Genomic DNA, 20,243 nt, shown 5'->3' on the forward strand with positions numbered 1-20,243 from the left:
TTAGAAAATGCAAGCATGTAAACCCTTTACGAGCCAAGTTTTTCTTCAGAATGTGTGAATGATGAAGGTCACAGGAGTCCATTTTCAGATACAAGAATCATTTATTAGATTTACATCATGAGTAACTGTAATATTGCTATACGACAGTCATTCTGTACAATTTCTCCTTTACAAATGTCAGGTCATTAATGTGGTAACTAAAGTTTTGACCCTTAAAGTGAAAAGAATAGTTACAAAACCGTTATGCTACTTATACACTAAAGGTTATGACTTTGGACTTTACAGGTTCTATTAAACAAGATACTTACAAGGAAAAAAATCACTTGGTTTCATAACATTTGAATAGTTGTTAATACAGTGTGTCACGAGTATATTCGAGACCATCGTGGGATGTGTATAATGGCGAACATTTTCATCACATTTTTTTTCGTTCTTAATGAAGAATGTGGAAGAAAAAAAAAACATCATAATGTCTTCTGAAAACAGACCATAGCGTCATATCACCTTCAGTTCAGACAGGGTTCAGCTGGGTTCAGCTCAGGTGCGTCCTGGATGAAGTGTGCTCTGCTTTTCTGCCACATTTGAGTTTCTCTCCTTTTGTGTGGTTCCTGTGTGAAATGTGTGGTCCTCAGTAGTATGTGCTCAGGTGGGAGTGAGAGGCCGGGTGTCTGGTCATGGCTGACCCGGGATAAATGGGGCTGCTAGGTGAGTTCCAGTAAGTCGACGGAGGGCTGAAAAAGTTTCCAGGGGAGACGGGCATAGGTGCAGGATGACCGCCCATGAAGTTCATTTTGGGCTGGTGGCTGTGGTAAGGCTGGACGTACGACATCTCAGTCTGATACTTAACAATCCCCCCCTCTGCTCCGTGATTCTGGTGTGTCTGCGAGATGCCATGGAAGTCAAATTTGTAGGCGTAGCGCTTGCCGTGCACCTTAGTCATGATGTTTTTGTCGTAGTAGTAGCGCAGAGCTCGGCTCAGCTTGTCGTAGTTCATGTTGGGCTTGCTCTTGCGCTCTCCCCAGCGCTTGGCCACCTCGTCCGGGTCGGTCATCTTGAACTCGCCATTGTTGCCCTCCCAGGTGATGATGCTGGAGTTGTTGTTGTCTGACAGGAGCTCCAGCAGAAACTGCCACAGCTGGATCTGCCCGGAACCTGTTGGGAGGGGGGGGGGGGGGGGGGAATGAGGAGGGAGAGTTAATTAATCTTGAGGAAGTCTTCAGTGTTTTGTAAATTAAATAACATGTGCCCGCCACCTTAACTACTATGGTTAAAAAAAACTCAATTGTTTAAAATTGTCCTGCGTCTTTGTGAGATCCAACAGCAGCTCTGGGATGCTATTGGATGCTCCGCTCTGCTCTGAAATCATACCCCCACGGTTTGGGACATGTAATCATCTGTATGTCAATATGAAGCCATGAGATCCAGGGTTTCATTCCAAAGAAAGCTTTTCAATTGATTCCAGGACCCTGGACAGCTCCTCTGTTTCATAATGAATGACTTGTTTCCTGATGTTTTTGTAACACATATCTAACATCTCATTCAGCGAATTATTTTCCACCAAATGTGACCTTTTCACTGTATGGCTTGGACGAAGCGACAGACATCAGGGCACAAACCTACCCACAGGCCTGTGAGCGCTGGGGTCAGGCAGCTTGTATGGACTTTGTTTGCTTGTTCGGTTCTTGGATGAGCTGAGGGCTTGGCCTTCTGTGAGGAAACAGCAGGGCAAACAGTCATTTTTGGTGATAGGGAAGCCAAATTTTTGTCGCAGTGTAAGCGTGATGCAATTCTGCTGACGCAACAGGTGTCGCTTGATGTTGACATCATTTTGGAAAGTAAGTGCGTGAGTGCCAGCCCTTGCTTGCTTTTCTCTCATGTTGCCAAAGCAGACAGTGTAAAGGCCTCATTTGTATCATCCTTATTGGTTTATCTGACGGTTGTTTAGATTCTTACCTGGGTTGGCTAGTCGACTGCTAATGGACCCTAATGTATGGTACGGATCTGTAGGGGAGAACAAAAACGTTATTTTCACATCTGTCTAAAAGGATCTAGCTATATATCTTTTATGGAGAGCGAGCAGTCAATGACGTGTGGGAAAGGAGCCACAGGTGGGATTCAAACCTGGGCTGCCCGCTTTTAGGACAACTGCTTCTGGTCATGGAGCTCGCAAACTAACCGCTAGACCAACAACGGCCCACTTTATCTGTCTTTTGAGAAATCGTTTGCAAATTTCACCTGCATTTCAGCTGACAGTCTTTGGAAATTAAAAAGAATTTAAATGATAAGTATATGTCTCCTGTTCAAGTGCTTGTTTGACCAGACAGAGCTTTGTAGAAAGCATAAAGATGAGATTAATGTGAGATCTATTAGATTGAAGTCACCCTGAAAAGGACTCAATTACCCAAGAACCCCTGACCTTTCCTATGGCACCACTGTCAGGTTGACATTTGTGGTCCAGTGATGTACGCTGTACGTCGCTAAGTGAATTGTAGAGCAGTGTGAAGTATTGCAACAATGTTTGGACATGGCTTTTCATGCAATGTGCTTCAGACATTCTTGTTTCTTTCAGGAAGGATTGTAAAACTCTTTGGTGATCAAATGCTTTTCCTTAAGAGTCCATCAAAGTTTCACCTTGTCAATAAATGTCTGAGTAGCCCCAAATCATCCTCCTCATCCGTAGAGCTTATCTACATCAAATAACATTCAAAACATTAATCCTGCATTACATCAGTAAGTAAAAATGGTGCTTTCCACTTGATCTCGGAAAATGGAGAATTCAAGTTGCCCGTCTGATACGGCATCAACATTTGGAAACTCTGAGGACCTTCAGACTCTGCGTTTATTGATAAGTTAGTCTTGTTTTTGTGTAATAAAATCAATCACACCGAAAGCATCATGAGAGTTCTTTCTGTGGACATGTTGTCATGTCATTTTCACGTTCAAACTGTAACGTAATGTGTTGTTATCTCTTTGTATTAGCCAACAAAACAAAGGTACTCCTGTAGGCGTCCATGTAGCTTGTCTGACTTGTTACCAACTCACAACTGTAACGCGGTTAACTCTGGTGTTACGTCATTCCCAGTTAGGAGATCCAAGTCTCCATAAAATGCAGCTTGAAAAAGACTTCCAGTTGCATGGCTGTAAACTCTTAGTTTCTTTATGTTTCTCCTAGTCTAAAAGCTGTGTTGTGGTGATATGATGTGTCAACAATGTGAAAGAAATATGACTTTAAGGAGCTCTGTTATAGTATGAAATACACCGTCATCAGCTAGTGTTGTAGTACTCGAGATCGGTCATGGTCTCAAGAACACAAAGGTCTCGTCATGTAATCGTAAGCATTTTGACTCGGCCTTGTCTCCGTCTGGGTGGACTCCAGATTTTAAATCAGTGTGGTCAAGACCACCACTGATAGGCTTCTTTCTCATGTTATTCCTGTGATAAGAAGGAAAACGCCCCCTTCTAAAAGAACAAGTAACTTCAATTCATTTGTAGTTTGATATTTAATTAAGTGATATGTCCCCTGCACACAAGATGATTAATTGTCAGTTATATTTATGGTCTTGGTCATGGCTTTGACTTGGTCTGATACCTATAAGTCTTGGTCTTGGGTATATCTTGGTCTTGACTACAACACTATCATTAGCATAAAATATAAAACTTAAGTAATTGAAAGTTTAAGTTTCTAATGCAGGCTGAACAGTGGCATCTTTGTATTATTACAGTCTTAGCATTTAGCATAGTAGCACTCCTTTATTCTAGTCTGGGCAAAGATTACAACACATGCCTCTATTGGTAAATAAATAATAAACATCTTTGCATGTAAACTAGTTATGTTGTTTCTGGACTACATACAGTATCACAGAACTATAACCACACTCAGGTTTATCAATATTTTGTTACAGTGACTCTTAAACAAAAGAGAAGAAAACATTACGATCTCACCTGAAATTTCAAATAAACTGCAGAGCTTGAATATTTTTTTCCACTTTGATGTGAGTTTGAATGACCTGCTTCAAGGTCTACAAGATGTGGTGGATAGAAAAGTGTTTGGCATTTGTGGTCTTCCTACCTTGCATAATTCTTGGAGCAGGCTCTGTAACTCTGGTGCTGTGTTGGTGCTCCATGGAGGGGCCTTCGGTTAAAAGAAGAAAACACTTGTCTGAAATTGGTGTGGTTTTTAAGGAAGGGTGTGGCATTATCATGAGAAAATAAAAATCGTCCCCGTTTTTTCTTAATTAGCGAGATACTGGTACCTTAAAATCCCAACAGAATCTCTCCTTTAGACCACTCAAAGTAGCAAATATTCCCAGACTGTTTAGTTTAACCCACTTTTATTTTGGTTTGTGCTTGAAATATGGGGAGATTTTCGAGTCTTTAGAACTCGGATGGTCTTGTTTAGTTTCTCGACTTTGTGCAGGCAATTTGGATCTTTGCACTTCAGACGCAAACCCCTCTCTGATCTGTCAGGATCATCTGTGCCGATAGGGGAAGCTTCACTGATATAATGTGATGCATCTGAAATGCATTCAGGCCGGCTACAGGATGACCAAAAAGACAATAAGGCAACTTATCGAGAAACATAAGAACCTAATAACTCGTAATTCTGAGATAAATATCTGGTTAGTTCAGAAAATAGAAATCAGACTTTTTATTTTCCCATGTGAATGTAATAATACGCTTCCATAGATCTTCAGCTGTGTCCTTATCCACAAATATTAAATTTCTATGCCATTCCAGCAGTAATTCATGCATGCAAAATTCATGATAGTAGCTGGTTTATTTTAGTTTTTGTTGTCGTACCTTTTGGCACTGCGGTCATGGTTGTTGCTGGCCAGCTGTTCCTGCGGCTGATCTCATCGAAATTGCTCTCTGCAGACACACAGATAAAGAAACTAGGATGAGACGCGACATTGACGGGCACATTGCACCGAAAGTCTTTGAAGTGGACAGTTCAGACACAACGGAAAGGAAGTCTGCAAATGGTGACCAAGACAATAAGAGTTTGGAGGTCTGAAGATGACCCACAGTTTTTTTTGTTGCGAGCGGTCTTTTGTTCAGGCCACCCCTGTCGCCATAAGATTGTGAATTGTGTCCCAGGAGCGGGACCCGTACCCCTCCATTTCCTGTGCTGGTGCAGCTGTTTCCTGTCTGAAACTGGCTGTTGAGTTTTGGACTCGTCAACGTTTAGTCAACTGAGGTCTGTTTTGTGCCAAGGAACCTTTTTAGACTCTTGAAAGTATGTTACACAGTTTCTGAAAATCTCTCGACTCCATTTTCTTAAATACTTAAATCATTCAAGTTGTTTTCTGTTATCTGATGGTTTTAAGATCATGACCCTGAGCTTTTATTCACACCCATTAACATTCAGACACATCTGAACAATATGACTAAAGGGACTAAACAAAAAGTGAAGAAAAGTAACTGTCAAAATGATTTTTATATCTTGTATTTAGGCCAAACTGAGGGAAAACGTTTTTGTAGCTGGTTGTTGAAGTAGTTGTAACTATATTTTTATAAAGTTAAGTACTTTAATCTAGAGATGTTTGGAGGCAAATAATTTACAAGTAGGTTTAAAGGAAATGTAATTCTGCTGAAGGACCAGTCTAAAGGTAAGATTTAAAATGGTCTGTAGGTCAACAATTCATTTATTTTGCTGAGAGTGGGTCGTGTTAGCAGAGCTAGCAGAATAACAGCCTTTGATCCTCCCTGCAGGTTTACATCCACATGCCTCACCTAAATGTGGTTTCAGTTGCTCAGGTCGGTGTGCTAGATTAATCTAACAGGGCATACATACATTTTTATCTCAAATTTCTAGCTCAGAATACTGCCAAACTGAGCTGCTCACCAAGATGCTATCGGTTCACTGTGCTTATTTGCATTAATAAGGCTATGCTAAATGTGGTTTCAGTTTACTCAGGTCGGTGTGCTAACAAGATGCTATCGGTTCACTGTGCTTATTTGCATTAATAAGGCTATGCTAAATGTGGTTTCAGTTTACTCAGGTCGGTGTGCTAACAAGATGCTATCGGTTCACTGCGCTCGTTTACATCTGGGTTGTAGAGCGAGGAGAGCAGGCCCATTATCCGGAGCTACAACCATGCTATGGCTACAGCCCTGGCTAGTGGCAAATGGCTGTGTGGCAGTTTGAGCATAACATTTGACCAGCATCCATAGATTATATAATCATATTAATAATTAGCTTAAATCCTGATTAGTGAACAGAATTTTGTAACTTCACATGCTGATGCATAACTGATGCACACCAACTTGAAACCTGTGAGACAAAGTAAGGACAATAATAAAATACAAAACAATACACGATTTCTTTCAAAATGAATTAAAATGGTTCGGATTTTAGATTTTTAATAATTTGTTATATCTTGATAAGAATAAGCAGATTAATAAAATGAGTTTCTTGGCCTTTTATTGAAAGGAGTGGATGATCTCACCTGCTTTCACCTGTAGTCTGGGCTGAGGTGGGGGTGGCGGTGGCGGTGTGTTGTTAGTGGGAGTTGTTGGATATGAAAATGTTGGGCTACCTGAAGCAAAGACAAATAAACAACAATATTACATTCTCTTAAGATGGTTACAACAGAAGTACGTCATACAGCGTAGAATTCGAGTTGTTTTCTAATTCTAGAAAGACATCAAAGATATCCAAAAAGAAGAGAAGGAGGCAGCTTGTGATGATGCTGCAGCGCCAGATCACATATTCAGGAAGTTGTTGTCATAATGTGAGATTGAGCTAATTAAAAAATACAGCTACCAGATCATCGTGCAAACAGTACGGCCTATGTTTATGTTTATAATTTTACACCCTCTAGTAGTGTCTTCAGTAATTATGAGTGGAGCGAAGGCAAATTAATGACTCTGTAAAAGTAAAATATTGACTTATAAGTGACATTATACTTAGCACTACATCCACATTACATACTTCACATATCAAAAATGATGACGTTAATTATTTAAACCCAATTATAATCTTTTTTTAAACTTTATGGTATGGATTTTATTTTTTAAATGAGGACCTGTCGCCTGCCGTCATATATGATAGTAGAAACAATTGATATATTTGGTTTTATTGGTTGGGGGACTTTTGTTTTAGACTTTGAACCTGATGACTGTCTTCTTTCAATGCATTTAAAGTAAATGATTGATCAGTCACAAAATGATGTAATGTAGCAAACGATACCATTACTGAAATACTGTAAACCTGTGTGAGCCACATAGCATAATTAGCTCTCTTCAGGAAGTGTTGTCAGCTAACAACATGCCAAGCTTAAATAGTTTTAATGAGTGCCTGAGATCGATTGCGGTGTGGCTATTATTTTGTCCTTGAGTTACAAAATTCAAGGTTAAATATGTTTTGGGGGATGCACTCTGTTTTTTTTTTTTCCAACAATCAATTATTTGTTAGCAAAATAGATTGACCATCTATTCTAATGTATAGAAGATAGACTAAATGACCATCATATTTCTTTCTCTCAAATCACCAATGGTTTGACATTTTCCTGGATTAACTCACAGTATTTGTGAATGATCATCATTAATGTACAAGTTGGCTTGTCCAATCGTTTCCTCAAATAAAATCTCACTTTTTAAAAAGCCCAGAACAATATTTTCCCCCTTTTTGCTCAGGTTACTTCCTGTTTCTTAAAGGGTTTTCATTTTTAATGTCATATGTGTGTCCGGTCCTTTTGGTGATACCCATTTCATATCAGGAACAGCCGTCTGATTCCATCTCTGATCCGGTCTTGCATACAGGTGAACACATGCTTGCTGTTCAAAGAACAACAACAAGCTTTCACATTGTCAGAACCAAACACTGTTCTCATCCGGAGAGAGGGAGAGAGAGATGTCAGACGTGAGGCGAGCCTTACTCTGCCGGAGGTAACCGAGGTGTGAGAGCAGGATGTCTGCATTGTATGCCGACGTGAGACGCATCATGTCGTCCTTGGTCATCTTGCACAGCGCCTTGCCGTCCAGCGTGTGGAAGAGCATGACGTCCACCTCCTCCAGAACGTACTCCTTGATGGCCCAGTCCAACCACTGCCGCACGTGGTCCTGTGTCCACACCTCAGGGTCTGACATTACAAGCATGAAAATGTTAAAAGCCAGTTACACTATGAAACAACACACATATTCCTTTCTTTTTTTAATCCATGTTAGTTTTTTACACAAAAACTAGACGTTTAATTTACTCAAGGTGCAGTCTGATTTAAAAAGAGTCACAAACAGGAAGCCGTAGAAGTTCAAAATGTATCATTGTAGGAGCTTTTTCCTCTATTGTTATTTGTTATTTTAGATTTGATTGTCTTTTTGTAAACACCAGGGGGCAGTGAGCACCTTACCGATCACTAAGGCTGATGGTAACCATTTAAAGGTTGCAGGTGTGTCACTGCGCGGTGATGCACCAGGGAAGGGAAACCGTTTTTTCTCTTACCAGATCCAATGAGATGCAGCATGAAATGTTTGTTCGTTTGCTTGATCTGAATTAAATTAAAAGAGCGATTCATGACTGGACATTGGCCTTCTTATTGCGTTTGTATGAACCAGCTGGAGCAGAGGATCGGCGGCCGTTTGTTATCCGTAAGCATTTTTGTAATAACACCTTTTGTTTTCTTAGCATATAGCCACGAAAACAGCTTGATCTTCTTCGGGGGGAGGGGCTTTTGCAGAACTGCAGAAGAGTTGAAACGTCTTCAGGATCTTTAACCAAGTCCAGTTGCCTTTTGGATCTAGCTTCAAATAGTACTAAACTATACCTCCAGTATTTTTCAGAAAGGTAAACTCCTTTCCAGTTTTGTAAACTGACATCACTGGGAACTTTTCCTGAAGCTTTGAGCTGCCAGTAATATTAGTCTGTTAGCTCGAGCGTCCGCACCCTCAGCTCCCGATTGTCCTTGGTTTACACATGAAACAGTGATGTAACATCCAGGTATTATTGAGCCGGTGACTCTTGTCAGATTCCTCAGATTCCTCCGCATCTGTCTGAAGTAATGTGTGAGAAGGGAGCCCTCCACCGACTGACTCACTGAAACATGCACAGCAACAGGGTACGAAATGTGCAAGACGGAGAACACTGAATTTGTAACACGGCTGGTTTTAGAGTGATGATCAGTCCAGTCAGTTATCTGACGCTAAACCGTGACCACTCTCAAAGTAATGACACATCGCTGTTGCTTCTCAAAGTTGTCTGTCAGTGATTTTCCTCTAAAATCAAAAAAGGGAAAACTACTGTCCTAACTGCTCGGCTGTAGAAAAAGTGAAATTGCTCTGAGTCTTTCAGGATGATCATGAAAAAGGAGGTCTGCTTGAAATACTCACAAATGTGTATCAATGCACAGCTAACAAATAGTCCCCATTAAATGAGTGTATGAGGGATTGAGAGGGCCGGTATTAATTCAAATGAAGGAGAATGCCGCCTGCTAAAATAGCACGGCTCATTGATTGGGTGTAAATAGTTTTGTAAACCACTGGAGGAAAGAGCCACTGATTATCAGGCTCTGTTGAAGATCATTATTTGTTGGATCATTATTTCAGAGAATCTGGAGGATTGTCCGTTTATTCAAATAAGTAACCTCACTGTTTCAGCCACTGAAATCATCTCTGTCAAATAAAGTGGTTTCATTTGTAGACACAGGAAGTAGGATGACTAAAAATGAAAATGTTGACAGCCACTTTCCACACATCTCTAGCTTTTAACGGGCTTGAAGTGTTTGAAGTAACCATTTATAGTTCACACAAACCGCTCTTCTTTTAAACCCTGATCTTATTCCTCTCCAGACAACCAGAACCCTGCTGCTGTTTAACAGTTGTTTTGCAGAGTCAGTACTTTAGAGAAGAGCAGTTAGATCTGACATGAGCTTCGTCTGACTCAGTTCATGATATTGCACAAGGCCTGTGTGCAACCAGCCCAGATGGCTGTCTTTTGTAGCGTGTTAAGGTGCTGTGAGTAACTCGTATATTTTTATTATTTTAATGTTAAGATGTTTGATAGTTTATATTTTCGTGGGTGTTGGTTTTTGTGTATGATATAGTGTGTGGTCATAGTGAGTAGGTAAGAAGGTAGGTGAGCTGGGTCACCAAATTTCTGGTTCATTTGTTTTATTGACAGCTCGTGCTCCTTTAGCCTTTTTCACACAAATACACCAGAATATGTGAGGCAGGCGACCCCTCCAATCTTCTGACTTGGGTGTTCACGCGAGGGATGCCCTGACTTCACACGGTCATTTTACTAGGAGGGTGGCAGGGAAAGGCTGTGGTCCTCCAGGCGAGCGGCCCAGGTTCGTATCCGGCCTGTGGCTCCTTTCCCGCATGTCATTCCCCTGATTTCTGACCCTATCCACTGTCCTATCTCTACCATAAAGGCACGAAAAGCCCAGAAATAAATCTTCAAAAAAAAAAGTGGGTCTGTTCACACATGCAGCTCACCCCAAAAATGTAGGATTGTGTGAGGCACTATTGATCACTGAGATTATTTTTGATGAGTAGTTTGTGTACGTTCTCAAGGGTTGATCATCTTTTTTGTTAATAAATGTGTAAATGTGATTTTTAAGCTCGTCAGACTTTTATTTCTCAACGTATTTGTTCTGTGAAGTTGCTGCAGCAATAGAAGGTGTTTTCAGGGTGAGATTTTTTGTTTTGTTTTTAGCTCACCTGCAGGCACGATGACCCTCTTCTCCTCTGTGGTGGTGCTGCTGGGTGGGGTGGTGGTCTGGGGGCTGACTCGGGGCTCCGGGTACGTTGCCTGGTAGGACATGGGAGCTGCGTCGTTGCTCATGTGTCGGGAGCGTTTGGTGACGCTGCAGTCCACAGGGGAGGCACGGCTTGAACAGAGAGGAAAGAGCTTTAAGTCGAGGCCAGACGGGAGTCAACATCTCAAAGCTTAGAAATGTCATTCACTATCAGTACAGCTTTCTTAATCTAGCTTGTTGTATCTATATGTGAATTCTAGGCTCTGCCATTATATCATCGATTTCACAGTTTGAACTAGAGATGCTGATGTTACTTGTTGCAGAGTTTGCTAATATCAGTCAGTTTTTCCGAATCTTAACTGTGACCACTCTCATAGTAATGACACATCACTGTTGCTTCTCCAAGTTGTCTGTCAGTGATTTTCCTCTGAGAAACAAAAAAAAGGGAAATCTACTGTCCTCACTGTTCGGCTGTAGACAAAGTTAAATAGCTACCACCGGGGGGCAAGCGTAGAAACTTTTCCTGAGCTATTAAAGGAGCTTGATCAAATGTTTCCGATACCTTTTCCAATGTGAAACTTTAACAAGCCCATAAAATACATTTATGGACACAAGACTAAAACTCAAATTGACAACATACCACTTTTTAACTTTAACAATTGATTTAAATGTTGTCACGCTTCTTCAATGTGAAGTCAAACTATTAAAACATACAACTGAGATTGGCTGGTACATAGTGCAAGTATGAGGATGCGGGATAATTGTAAAAATGCGAGTTTTACTTGAGATTTTTTCCAACAAAGTTTAGAAAGTATGTTTTTTTTCTTTGCCAACAATGACTATGTGATTCCTTGTTTCCAGAATTGAAACCTTGACACTTCCAAGTGTTGAAACAACAAAGGACAAAGGCTTGTGTCTAGTAGTAGGTCGGTAAACAAACATATTTAGGATCTGGAAAATCCCCAACTGCTGCCCTGGATTGTGAGAATTTTACAGTCAGATAATCCGGGAACCTGCGCTCCCCTGTGGCCCCGTTCCTGACTCACCTGGTTCCATTGACGTGTTCGCCTCTTTTCCCAGAGTTTTGCGTCGCTGACCCCACCCACTCCGGCTCGGCGGGCTCGGGACTATGCTTGGACGTCTGGCTGAAGCCCCCTGGCGACGTCATCTCCGTTTTCATGTGCATGGCGGGGGCTGTGGTGTATGCAGGCTCGAATATAGGCTGATCCTCACTCACCACTGCAAGCGCTTCCTATTAAACAGAGTCACAGCGGTCAGTGTCGGCCATTAACGTACCGGGTCACTACCTGTGGAAACTGTTTTTTTTATTTCTGCACCGAGACTAAAGATGCTTCAGTGAACAAAAACAAAAGTCAGACTTTATTAGCTGTAGGACTTAATTCAACAACACAATAAACATAAAGAGTGAAGCTTTCTTCAGAGTGATGAATGAAAACCTTTAAATTTGATGAAGTGGAACAACAGATGAAACAAGATCTCAACTTTACTTACAAAAGAAATGGAAAATATATTTTTTTATTGATCTCGGTTGTGAATTTAAAAAAAAATCATGTTCCACAGGATTTCCTAAAAAAGGAGAAAACCATGTCTCGCTTATCAAAACTGCTTAAAATATCCACAACATAAAAAAAAACATTAATATCAAGCCATATTTTTTTACTTATCGTGTTTAAAGATCATCAGAAACTTCTGAGTTGAGGAGGAGGATTTCTGTGAAACTGATATTGTGTGCAGAATATTCAGATATCATTTTATGTTAACTCCACCACGCGTTTCTTTCTTCTTCTGATGCATGCTTTGCCGTCAGTGACATAAATAAGTGCAGCTACAGAGAGATGTCTGTGATAGGCCACAAGAAAAACATTTTTGTTCATTTTCATACTCTTTATTTCAGGTCTTATTGGATGCCCTAGCTTGTTTTTTACCCCGTCTACAGTCAAGTCTTCAAACTAGCATTTACTCAGAGGCCGCTTTACTGCAGAATGTGGGGATTGTAACCCTCTCAAAAATGAATAGTTTTGTTATTTATTTCTCAGAATCAAATGCAAAGTATGTTTTTTTTTAAAGCAGAAACTTTCTGGTTGTGTCGATTTCTGGCGACCCCTGCTGACACGGCGGGATAAGTCATCTGTTTGCTGTTCATGTGTGAGTCGTGTGTTCTGATCGTATCCTTCATTTAAAATATCTAATATGAAAATTACAATGAATCATTATTAGTATAGAAAATCTAAAGAAGGCCATCTCTGCAGCAGTGGTGAGAGGTTTATACTGTATGATAGTTAAATGGTAAAAAGCTCCTTTGTGATGATCTAGTCTTCATTTGAAGGTCACATATGGAGGCTTCAGTATTAATCTGTCTGTTTAATAACCAGTTAAAAACTCCTCTGAGGAGCTTTAAAGTCCATTTATATTGATTACAGTTTTTTTGTCCGTTAAATCAAAAGGAGATAAAAAAAAAGTTTATCAAACCACTTAGAGAAATACTTAATAGTGAAGTTACAAGTTAACTTTTCACAAATAGTGTGAATACCTTCAAGAGGCTGTGCAATCTTGAAGAGCATCAGTCACCTCAACCACACGTCTATTTTGTCGTTAGAACTGGGGTTGCAGAGGGGGGGGGGTAGCTCAAGGTGTAGTCTAATCAAGATGTAGGTCTGTCTTCCTGTGTTCAGCACCTACAGCGATGCCTCAAAACCAGCCTGAGATGGCCTCCTTATCCCGCACACTTAGGAGTTGAAAAAGCAGCGGGCCTGTTGTCCTGTCTGCTGCTCAAATTAAGTGTGTGCGTGTGCGGTCGCAGCAGTCCGAGTGCGTGTTTGTTTAGAGGAGTTGAGCATTGTCTTTGGGCCTCGCACGTCACTGGCGTGCTTTTTCAGTGGCCTACAGGAAACCTGGCCGCCATGTGCAGAGGAACCTTTTGGCACAGGCCAAAGGAGAGGAAACGGTGGAGGAGGGGGCGCAGTGTAAAAATATGGGTCATTTTAAAGCTGGAAAACAAGCCTGTGGTCAGAGGAGGAGGAGGAGGAGGGGGGGGGGTCAGGTTGACTGGACAACCAGAAGAGTGCAGCCTTGATTGAAGTGCCGCCTTCGCATTGTGTTTTTCCTCTCAATTGTTGTCCGAGCATTGTAAACCACATCTTAATGCATGCCACACAGTTTGGCATTTCCTGCCGGCTGCAGACAAACTCGGACAGAAGTCAGAAGGAGTGGGCTTGATTTCAGCAGCCTAACACCTTTGCTTTAAAGGATGTTATAGTGTACCAGATAGATTCCCTCTTTTTTTAACCACTTTTATTTTCATTTATTCATTTAACCAGGAAAAACTTTTTGAAATTAAAGAGTGTGTTCTGGCCAAGACGGGCAGCAACACAACCGACAGAGTGTGTGACAAACAACGAGCAGCCAAACATACAAATACAACAAAGTCTAAAAACTAAACAGCAAAACAGATGTGTCATGCTCTAAGTCATTTAACATCCTCTCAGAATCATCCAATGAGAGCGGCTCGTTAAGTTTCAGTTCTTTGTGTAATTCGTTACAGGGAGCAGCAACCTGAAACGCCTTTTTCCCCACGTCAGTTCTGACTTTTGGAACAGACCACAAGAAAAACAATTATGTTTTAGCTGTAATGATTAATCAATGAATTACCTCGTTGTGAGCCATTTACTTCATTGCTAACAATTATTATGTTTTTCACATTAGTCATCTCTCAGATAAAACGGTAAAAGTTCTACGATTCGCATGATTTTATTTTTTTTTACTTGATTCCTTTTACTGAATATCTCTGAGCGACAATTTTTCCCCATTTTATGACAATGAGACAATGTGGAAGTGCCACAGGCGCAGTTCCTCAAGTGTTCACTAGAGGCTGGCTGCAAAAGTGAGTAAATCCCCGTTCGGTCCCATTTTTACAGCAGAAATAAACAAGTTTACAGCCTTGTTGAAAAAATTCTTCATGCTAACTTCAAAGAGAAAAATCCTAACCTTTAGTCAAATGCCAGCCAATTCTTAAATGAGGCCTCACTGCGACCGGTAAAAATGCCAGCAGTTTTGGCATTTGACTGAAGTGTCTTGCAAGCCTTTAAATAGTTTTACTCTGCTTCCTTTTTTGACACTAGTCCTTGTTTTTTTTCTTCCTTCAGCTAATTTGTTTTTTTGTCACTTGTGTTGGTTTGTCCTCTTTCCCCCAGTCTTCCTCTCACACACTCGCGGCACCTTCAGAGGCCTTCTTCTCTGTGCAGAAGTGAAACAAGGTGCCAGAGGCCGAGAGGAGAATAAAACAGCTGCAGAAAGCAAATTCTCAGGAGAGCAAATAGTAGTCAATATTTTTGCTAAATGGTTAAAGTTGATTTTGGTTTTTTTAGCTGTTGAACAATCAAACTGATAATGCTGTTGTGACCAGCGGCCACACATCACACTCAGTTTTGTACAGAGAACATTTTGTGACAGACACATGCTTTCACAACCACAAACACACACACTCCCGCTCTTTCTTAACCTTCCTCTCTCTCTCTCTCTCTCTCTCTCTCTCTCTCCCTCTCTCTCCTTCTCTCTCTCTGCACACTGATACAAATATACTTAAATGTGGCCTGACCGCTAATGCCACAACTGACTTCCTGTTCTGTTGCTCAGTAACACAAAACAACTTTTAAAAAAAACAAAAACATGACCTTCTTCAGGCTGAGTTTACCTTGTGCGTCGATGTCCTAAAATTTACACGGGTTGTGTTTGATTCGACAGTAAACATTTTCTTTTTCTTTCTGCGAGAGCACAAACATGAAGTCCTGAACGGAAACTTTTTTTTTTTTTTTTTCTTGGCTTCATGTCAGCAGCTTTACAGGTTGCATCATGCAGCCTTGCCCAAAACCAAGAACTTGTAGTATGATCAGAGTGTTTACAGCATGCACACTTTTTACATGAACAGTTACATGCTGAATAAATATTCAAAAGCATTGTGTTTGATAGTTATTCCCTAATCTACTCTGCAGTTTGAAAGCAGCTCCAATCCAAGTATTATTTTTATCCTGCCTGAAGTGTTATGTGGTAATCTTGTTATGAATCAAACCTGCAGGGTGTTGGTACTTTTTTAAAGACTCAGGGCTCTCGTTCTTTTTATTTCAGAGACACCAGAAACATCTTGTCTTCTGCTGTAACATCTGTTTTTATACTTACTGGGCGGTGCAGTCTCATAGATTTTTACTAATTTTAAATCAATTAATCATTAAAACATTTATTTTAAGTTGTTGTCTGTAGGGATATTGCTATTACTATTGCTTCTCATCGTTGACTGAGATAATTTTTTATATTCAATCGATTCATCTTTAAACTAAAAAAAAAAAAGTGTCATCAAAATAATGCCCAAAATAACGTCTTCAAACCGTTTCTTTCCTCCAACCAAAGGATTAAAATCCCAAACACTCTTTGTTTACTGTGAGTAAGGACAAGAAACGAGCAGATGTTGGACAGTTCGGCAACAAATGAATAAATGATCAGAAGTGTTGGTGAGTCATTCCTTACGATTGAGTAATATAGATTAATTGATAAATTGATCCAGCTTTAGTTGACTTCCTTGAAACCATTTTGGTATCAATCAGTGTGAGCAAGGACTGTTTTAAGGGATTATTTTAATGACGGTTTACCTGTCTGTGGTTTTCTTGCTTTATTGTCTGTGTAGCTTCTCAGTCATCAAGGTCATGGTAAATAAGAAGCTTGACCCAAAGGCACCTGGACTGGTTGAAGATCTTGAAGACGTTTCACATCTCCTCCGAAAGACTTCTGAACTATCTGGTGGATGGAGCTAGAACTGTGAGCCTCTGCTCTCCTTTAGCTCCGTCCACCAGATGGTTTAGAACTGTAGAAGCTTTTCAGAGGAGATGGGAAAGGTGTCTTAAAGATCTTTAACCAAGTCCACTTTCCTTTGGATCTAATTATTGCTTTATTGTCTGGTCTGTTAAACATCAGAAAACAAAGTATAACAGTTGCAGTGAACAAACATCCATAGATTAAATTGATGTATGTCCTTGCATGTTATTTTTTTACTAAATAAGACCATATGAAAAATAGTCAACTCTGGTATAAATCAAACTAAACAGCCATTTATTTTGTTTAAGAACCTGTAGCAGGTTTTTTTTTTTTATCTTGGAAAAAAAGTATCTAAAATGACTCAATGTGTCATTATCGTATTAACCCGTCAGCTCTGAGGGTAACACTAAACCAGTGGCTCCTCACATGGTCACAGAAAGCATCCACAAAACATTTTCTTTGTTTTCGTCTTATCTTTGCTTTGAATTTCTTTTGAATTAATAAGTATTTCGATTTTTTTTGTCCTGTAAAAATGGTTTGTATTAACGAAGAGGGAGGGGGAAAACTATATGGTGTTGCAGCATTTTGGTTTTCTGCTTCGTTTAAAGGGGTCACAAGCCAAACAGATTTGGAACCACTGCAAAAATCAAAAACCAAGGATGTGGTAAACTCAAACTTTCTATCCTGCAGCAGTTATTTTGACTTAAGTCTTTAATTCGAAGGCCTTTTACGACATTTTTAGACACTTCAGTAATTAATTTGTTCACTTTTAAGAAGCTGCATGGTGGTGACATAATCCACAGTAAGAAATAATTTCATTCTGACTTCTGAGCGGATGGAGAAATACTTTTAATGACTGATATCTGACTTTAAAAGCAGCAGCAGTCACATGTGATTTCTTTACGATAATGCTTTGTTTGAGAAGAAACTTAGTGATTTGTGTCGTTCTCCAGTGTGTGTTTCTTGAAATTAAAAATATAAAAGCTATTTCTGAGACCCGTATATGGCTATAACCCAACAACTTAAACATACTTGGATCATATATCAATGTTGCCTTCTGACCATGTTATAGGTTGGACATTGATGTGCTCTAATAACACTAGTCCACAGTATCAGGCCACAGATCAAGTTGTGCAAAGACTCTGTACTCTCGCCCTGCATGTCTGAGGCAAGTGGCAGAAAGCAGAAGTAAGAGTTAAGCTGATTTTGCAAAGGCCTGAGCAGCTGCACTTTCTGCTACACAAACATCGATTGCGGTTTTCACAGCACCCGGGCCTCTGCTGCAGGCCGCAAACACAGGACCCGGGTCTCCTGCACCTCCCTGCCTGTGTGAGCGGACACTTGAAGGGTTAAAACAATGCAAAGGCTCACTTTGTCCACTCTGTATTTTTTTTCTGCAGGGGCTTTGTTGCGTTTTCTACTTTTTTTTTTTCTTTTTTTTTTCGAGTTGGGGAGCGGAAATGTGTGCGGAAAGTCTGAGGTCTGAGACAGGAAGCCTGCAGAGTTCAGATAACGACACCTGACAAGTGCTGCTCCCGTTTGCAGCAATAAATTAGACTTAAAATAACCTCAAACACACAATCTGCTGCCACACACTATAAGAGAATCACAAGGAACATATCTGCACAATAATTAAAATAATAATAATCACGTTATTTACGATTCGTTATCAGTAAACAACAAAAGACAAGAATATAAAATATGAATGCACTTTTTAACTGGCATATTTGATTAATCAAGTTGCAGGATATCCTCCATATCCTGCGCTGGCCCTTTAATTACTCTCATTTTATGTCCGAACGAAAATAAAAGTTAATCAAATGGGTTAAACATCCAAAATGCATCCTCGTATAGGTCTACATTTGGTTTCTTAGAAACGAATCAAAAGAGGAACGACAGAAAAAAGGCCTATTTGTTGTTTTTAACCGACTAACCTCCCTTTTTTTCTTTATTTTTCATGGCTGAATAAGGCGTTGAATTTGTTATTTTCTTTTTACTCAAATCTGTTCGCATGTAGCGTGACATTAGTTTCTTCAGAAGGCTGCGATGTTTAAAATTGCAGCATTGACAATAAAAGCTTACAGGCCAATGTTGCATTGCAGACGCACATTCGTTTTATAAAAAAATAATTTGTAGGCCTACTGGTCATTTATGGCTCCAATGCATCAGATAAAACGCGTTGATTTTCTATTGTTGAGGCTTTGATACTTGTTTAGGATTGATTTAGTGAAAAACGTACTCTTACCGTAAATTCCTGGCATGAAGGCCTTTTTTATTCTGAGTGTTTTAGACGGAAGATAATTTCACAAATTGCCGTCAGACGAAGAAAAGCAGGTGAAGATGCAAAAATATGCAATTTGAAATACCAGTTATGATGGAAATGATTCCTCTTGCTGTTTAAAAAAAAGGTTCAAACTGTGTCCAAGTGGGTCCATGGCGCCTTCAGGGACACCTGCCGCGTACGCACCAATTAAATCCCTTCATTAACTTAAGCTGCTCTCCGTCAAAAACAAGAAGAAGAAGAAATCCGAAAGCCGTTCGGTAATGTTGGGTAGATAATCTCTTCGTGCGTTATTTTTGTTGTTGTTTTCGGTTCTGTTTATTCAGAAGGACGAACTCGAATAAAAGCAGCGATTTTGTTTAAAAAAAAGAAAACGAACCGCGAGCGTGTGGAAATCCTCTTTGGCGCGTGCAAGTGGCCACCAATTAGTGTTTTTTTATCTGAGTGTAAAGATGTAGCGGTTAGTTGTGTTATTATAGAGCCGACATACAACCACGAACGGGAAGGAAGAGGAAATTTTGTACAAGAAGGAAAGAGTGGGGAGCTCGCATCACCGCCTCGCCTCTCTCACTCAGCAGCAGTTTGTGTTGTTGGTGTGGGTGGCTGCCTTGTCCTTTCATTTTCCCCTCCAGTAGCACCTTTAAAACGGTTCAAACACGTACCTTTATCGTACAGTCCATTGCAGCAGCCTCGCGCTCTTTGTCATTGAGTCGTTTTGGGTAAATCTTTCAGATAATTGAGCCGTAAAACCTCACTTCAATGCATACAGGGGTGCATCGGCTCTATGGCGCAAACCATTGCAGTTACAATTTTTTTTTGCTCACAGACCATAACCGGATGGCAAGTCTCTCTCTCTCTCGCTCTCTCTCTCTCTCTCTCTCTCTCTCTCTCTCACTCTCTCACTCTAAATTGGGAAGTGAAGTCACACTGAAAGCACTGAAACTGCTTCTCATGAAACCGACACTTTCTGCCTTAAGAAGAAAAAAAAAACAAAAAGAGCTCTTAGGCTCTTATTTATGTGTATGAGCTTTATGTCTAAACCCTTATTAGAATATTGGAAGACATAACATGGGGAGCAGGTGCATCTAAACTCCCATGTTATTCATTCACACCAAATCTCCAGCATTAAAAAGAAAGAGGCAACTTGTTACCAAATGTTCCTAAAGGGACTGACCAAAAATAGCTTTTGTGGTTTATAAACGGAAATGTATTTTTTAGAATGTGTCTTTTTGTAGACTTTACACTATTTTAATGTCAGGCTTTTTGAGTAGAGTGGGGCGATTGTCAAAGTCTGTTGGTGCCCAACATTGACATGTTATGACACCAACAACAACCAAAAAAAAATAAAAAATGTATTTCCAAAATGTCCTATTAAGTTATGTTAAGTCATATTATTATGACGAACATTTAAAAACCTATAATTTCAAAATATAGAAAGGAAG

The 20,243-nt window shown here is 40.1% G+C and overlaps 1 protein-coding gene across 5 annotated transcripts; it reads right to left on the reverse strand.

The window, feature by feature from the left end:
- Window positions 1-81: 81 nt before the first annotated feature.
- On the reverse strand, window positions 82-19,624 carry fli1rs (Fli-1 proto-oncogene, ETS transcription factor-related sequence). Of its 5 annotated transcripts, none has more exons than XM_061049999.1 (10): window positions 19,464-19,624; window positions 11,744-11,949; window positions 10,660-10,829; window positions 7,881-8,084; window positions 6,450-6,539; window positions 4,801-4,869; window positions 4,070-4,132; window positions 1,954-2,001; window positions 1,621-1,707; window positions 82-1,152 (listed from the first exon to the last, which is right to left on the reverse strand). In XM_061049999.1, the coding sequence occupies exons 1-10, from the start codon at window positions 19,479-19,481 to the stop codon at window positions 629-631; spliced, it is 1,479 nt and encodes a 492-aa protein (XP_060905982.1). In that variant the 5' UTR covers window positions 19,482-19,624; the 3' UTR covers window positions 82-628. The 5 variants fall into 5 exon arrangements, with proteins under 5 accessions (XP_060905982.1, XP_060905984.1, XP_060905983.1 ...); XM_061050001.1 differs by lacking the exon at window positions 19,464-19,624 and adding an exon at window positions 18,887-19,308; XM_061050000.1 differs by lacking the exon at window positions 19,464-19,624 and adding an exon at window positions 18,766-19,308.
- Window positions 19,625-20,243: the final 619 nt, after the last annotated feature.

The sequence above is a fragment of the Labrus mixtus genome, chromosome 11, assembly GCF_963584025.1.
Source record: "Labrus mixtus chromosome 11, fLabMix1.1, whole genome shotgun sequence".
NCBI classification, from domain to species: Eukaryota; Metazoa; Chordata; class Actinopteri; order Labriformes; family Labridae; genus Labrus; species Labrus mixtus.

Bases quoted from the DNA above. Each gene is read 5' to 3' on its own strand.
- fli1rs (XM_061049999.1), bottom strand. The intron at 10,830-11,743 runs GTGAGTCAGGAA...TCTCTGTTCAAG, and splicing joins GAACACGTCAATGGAACCAG to CCGTGCCTCCCCTGTGGACT. The intron at 4,870-6,449 runs GTGAGATCATCC...GTGTGTCTGCAG, and splicing joins CAGACTACAGGTGAAAGCAG to AGAGCAATTTCGATGAGATC.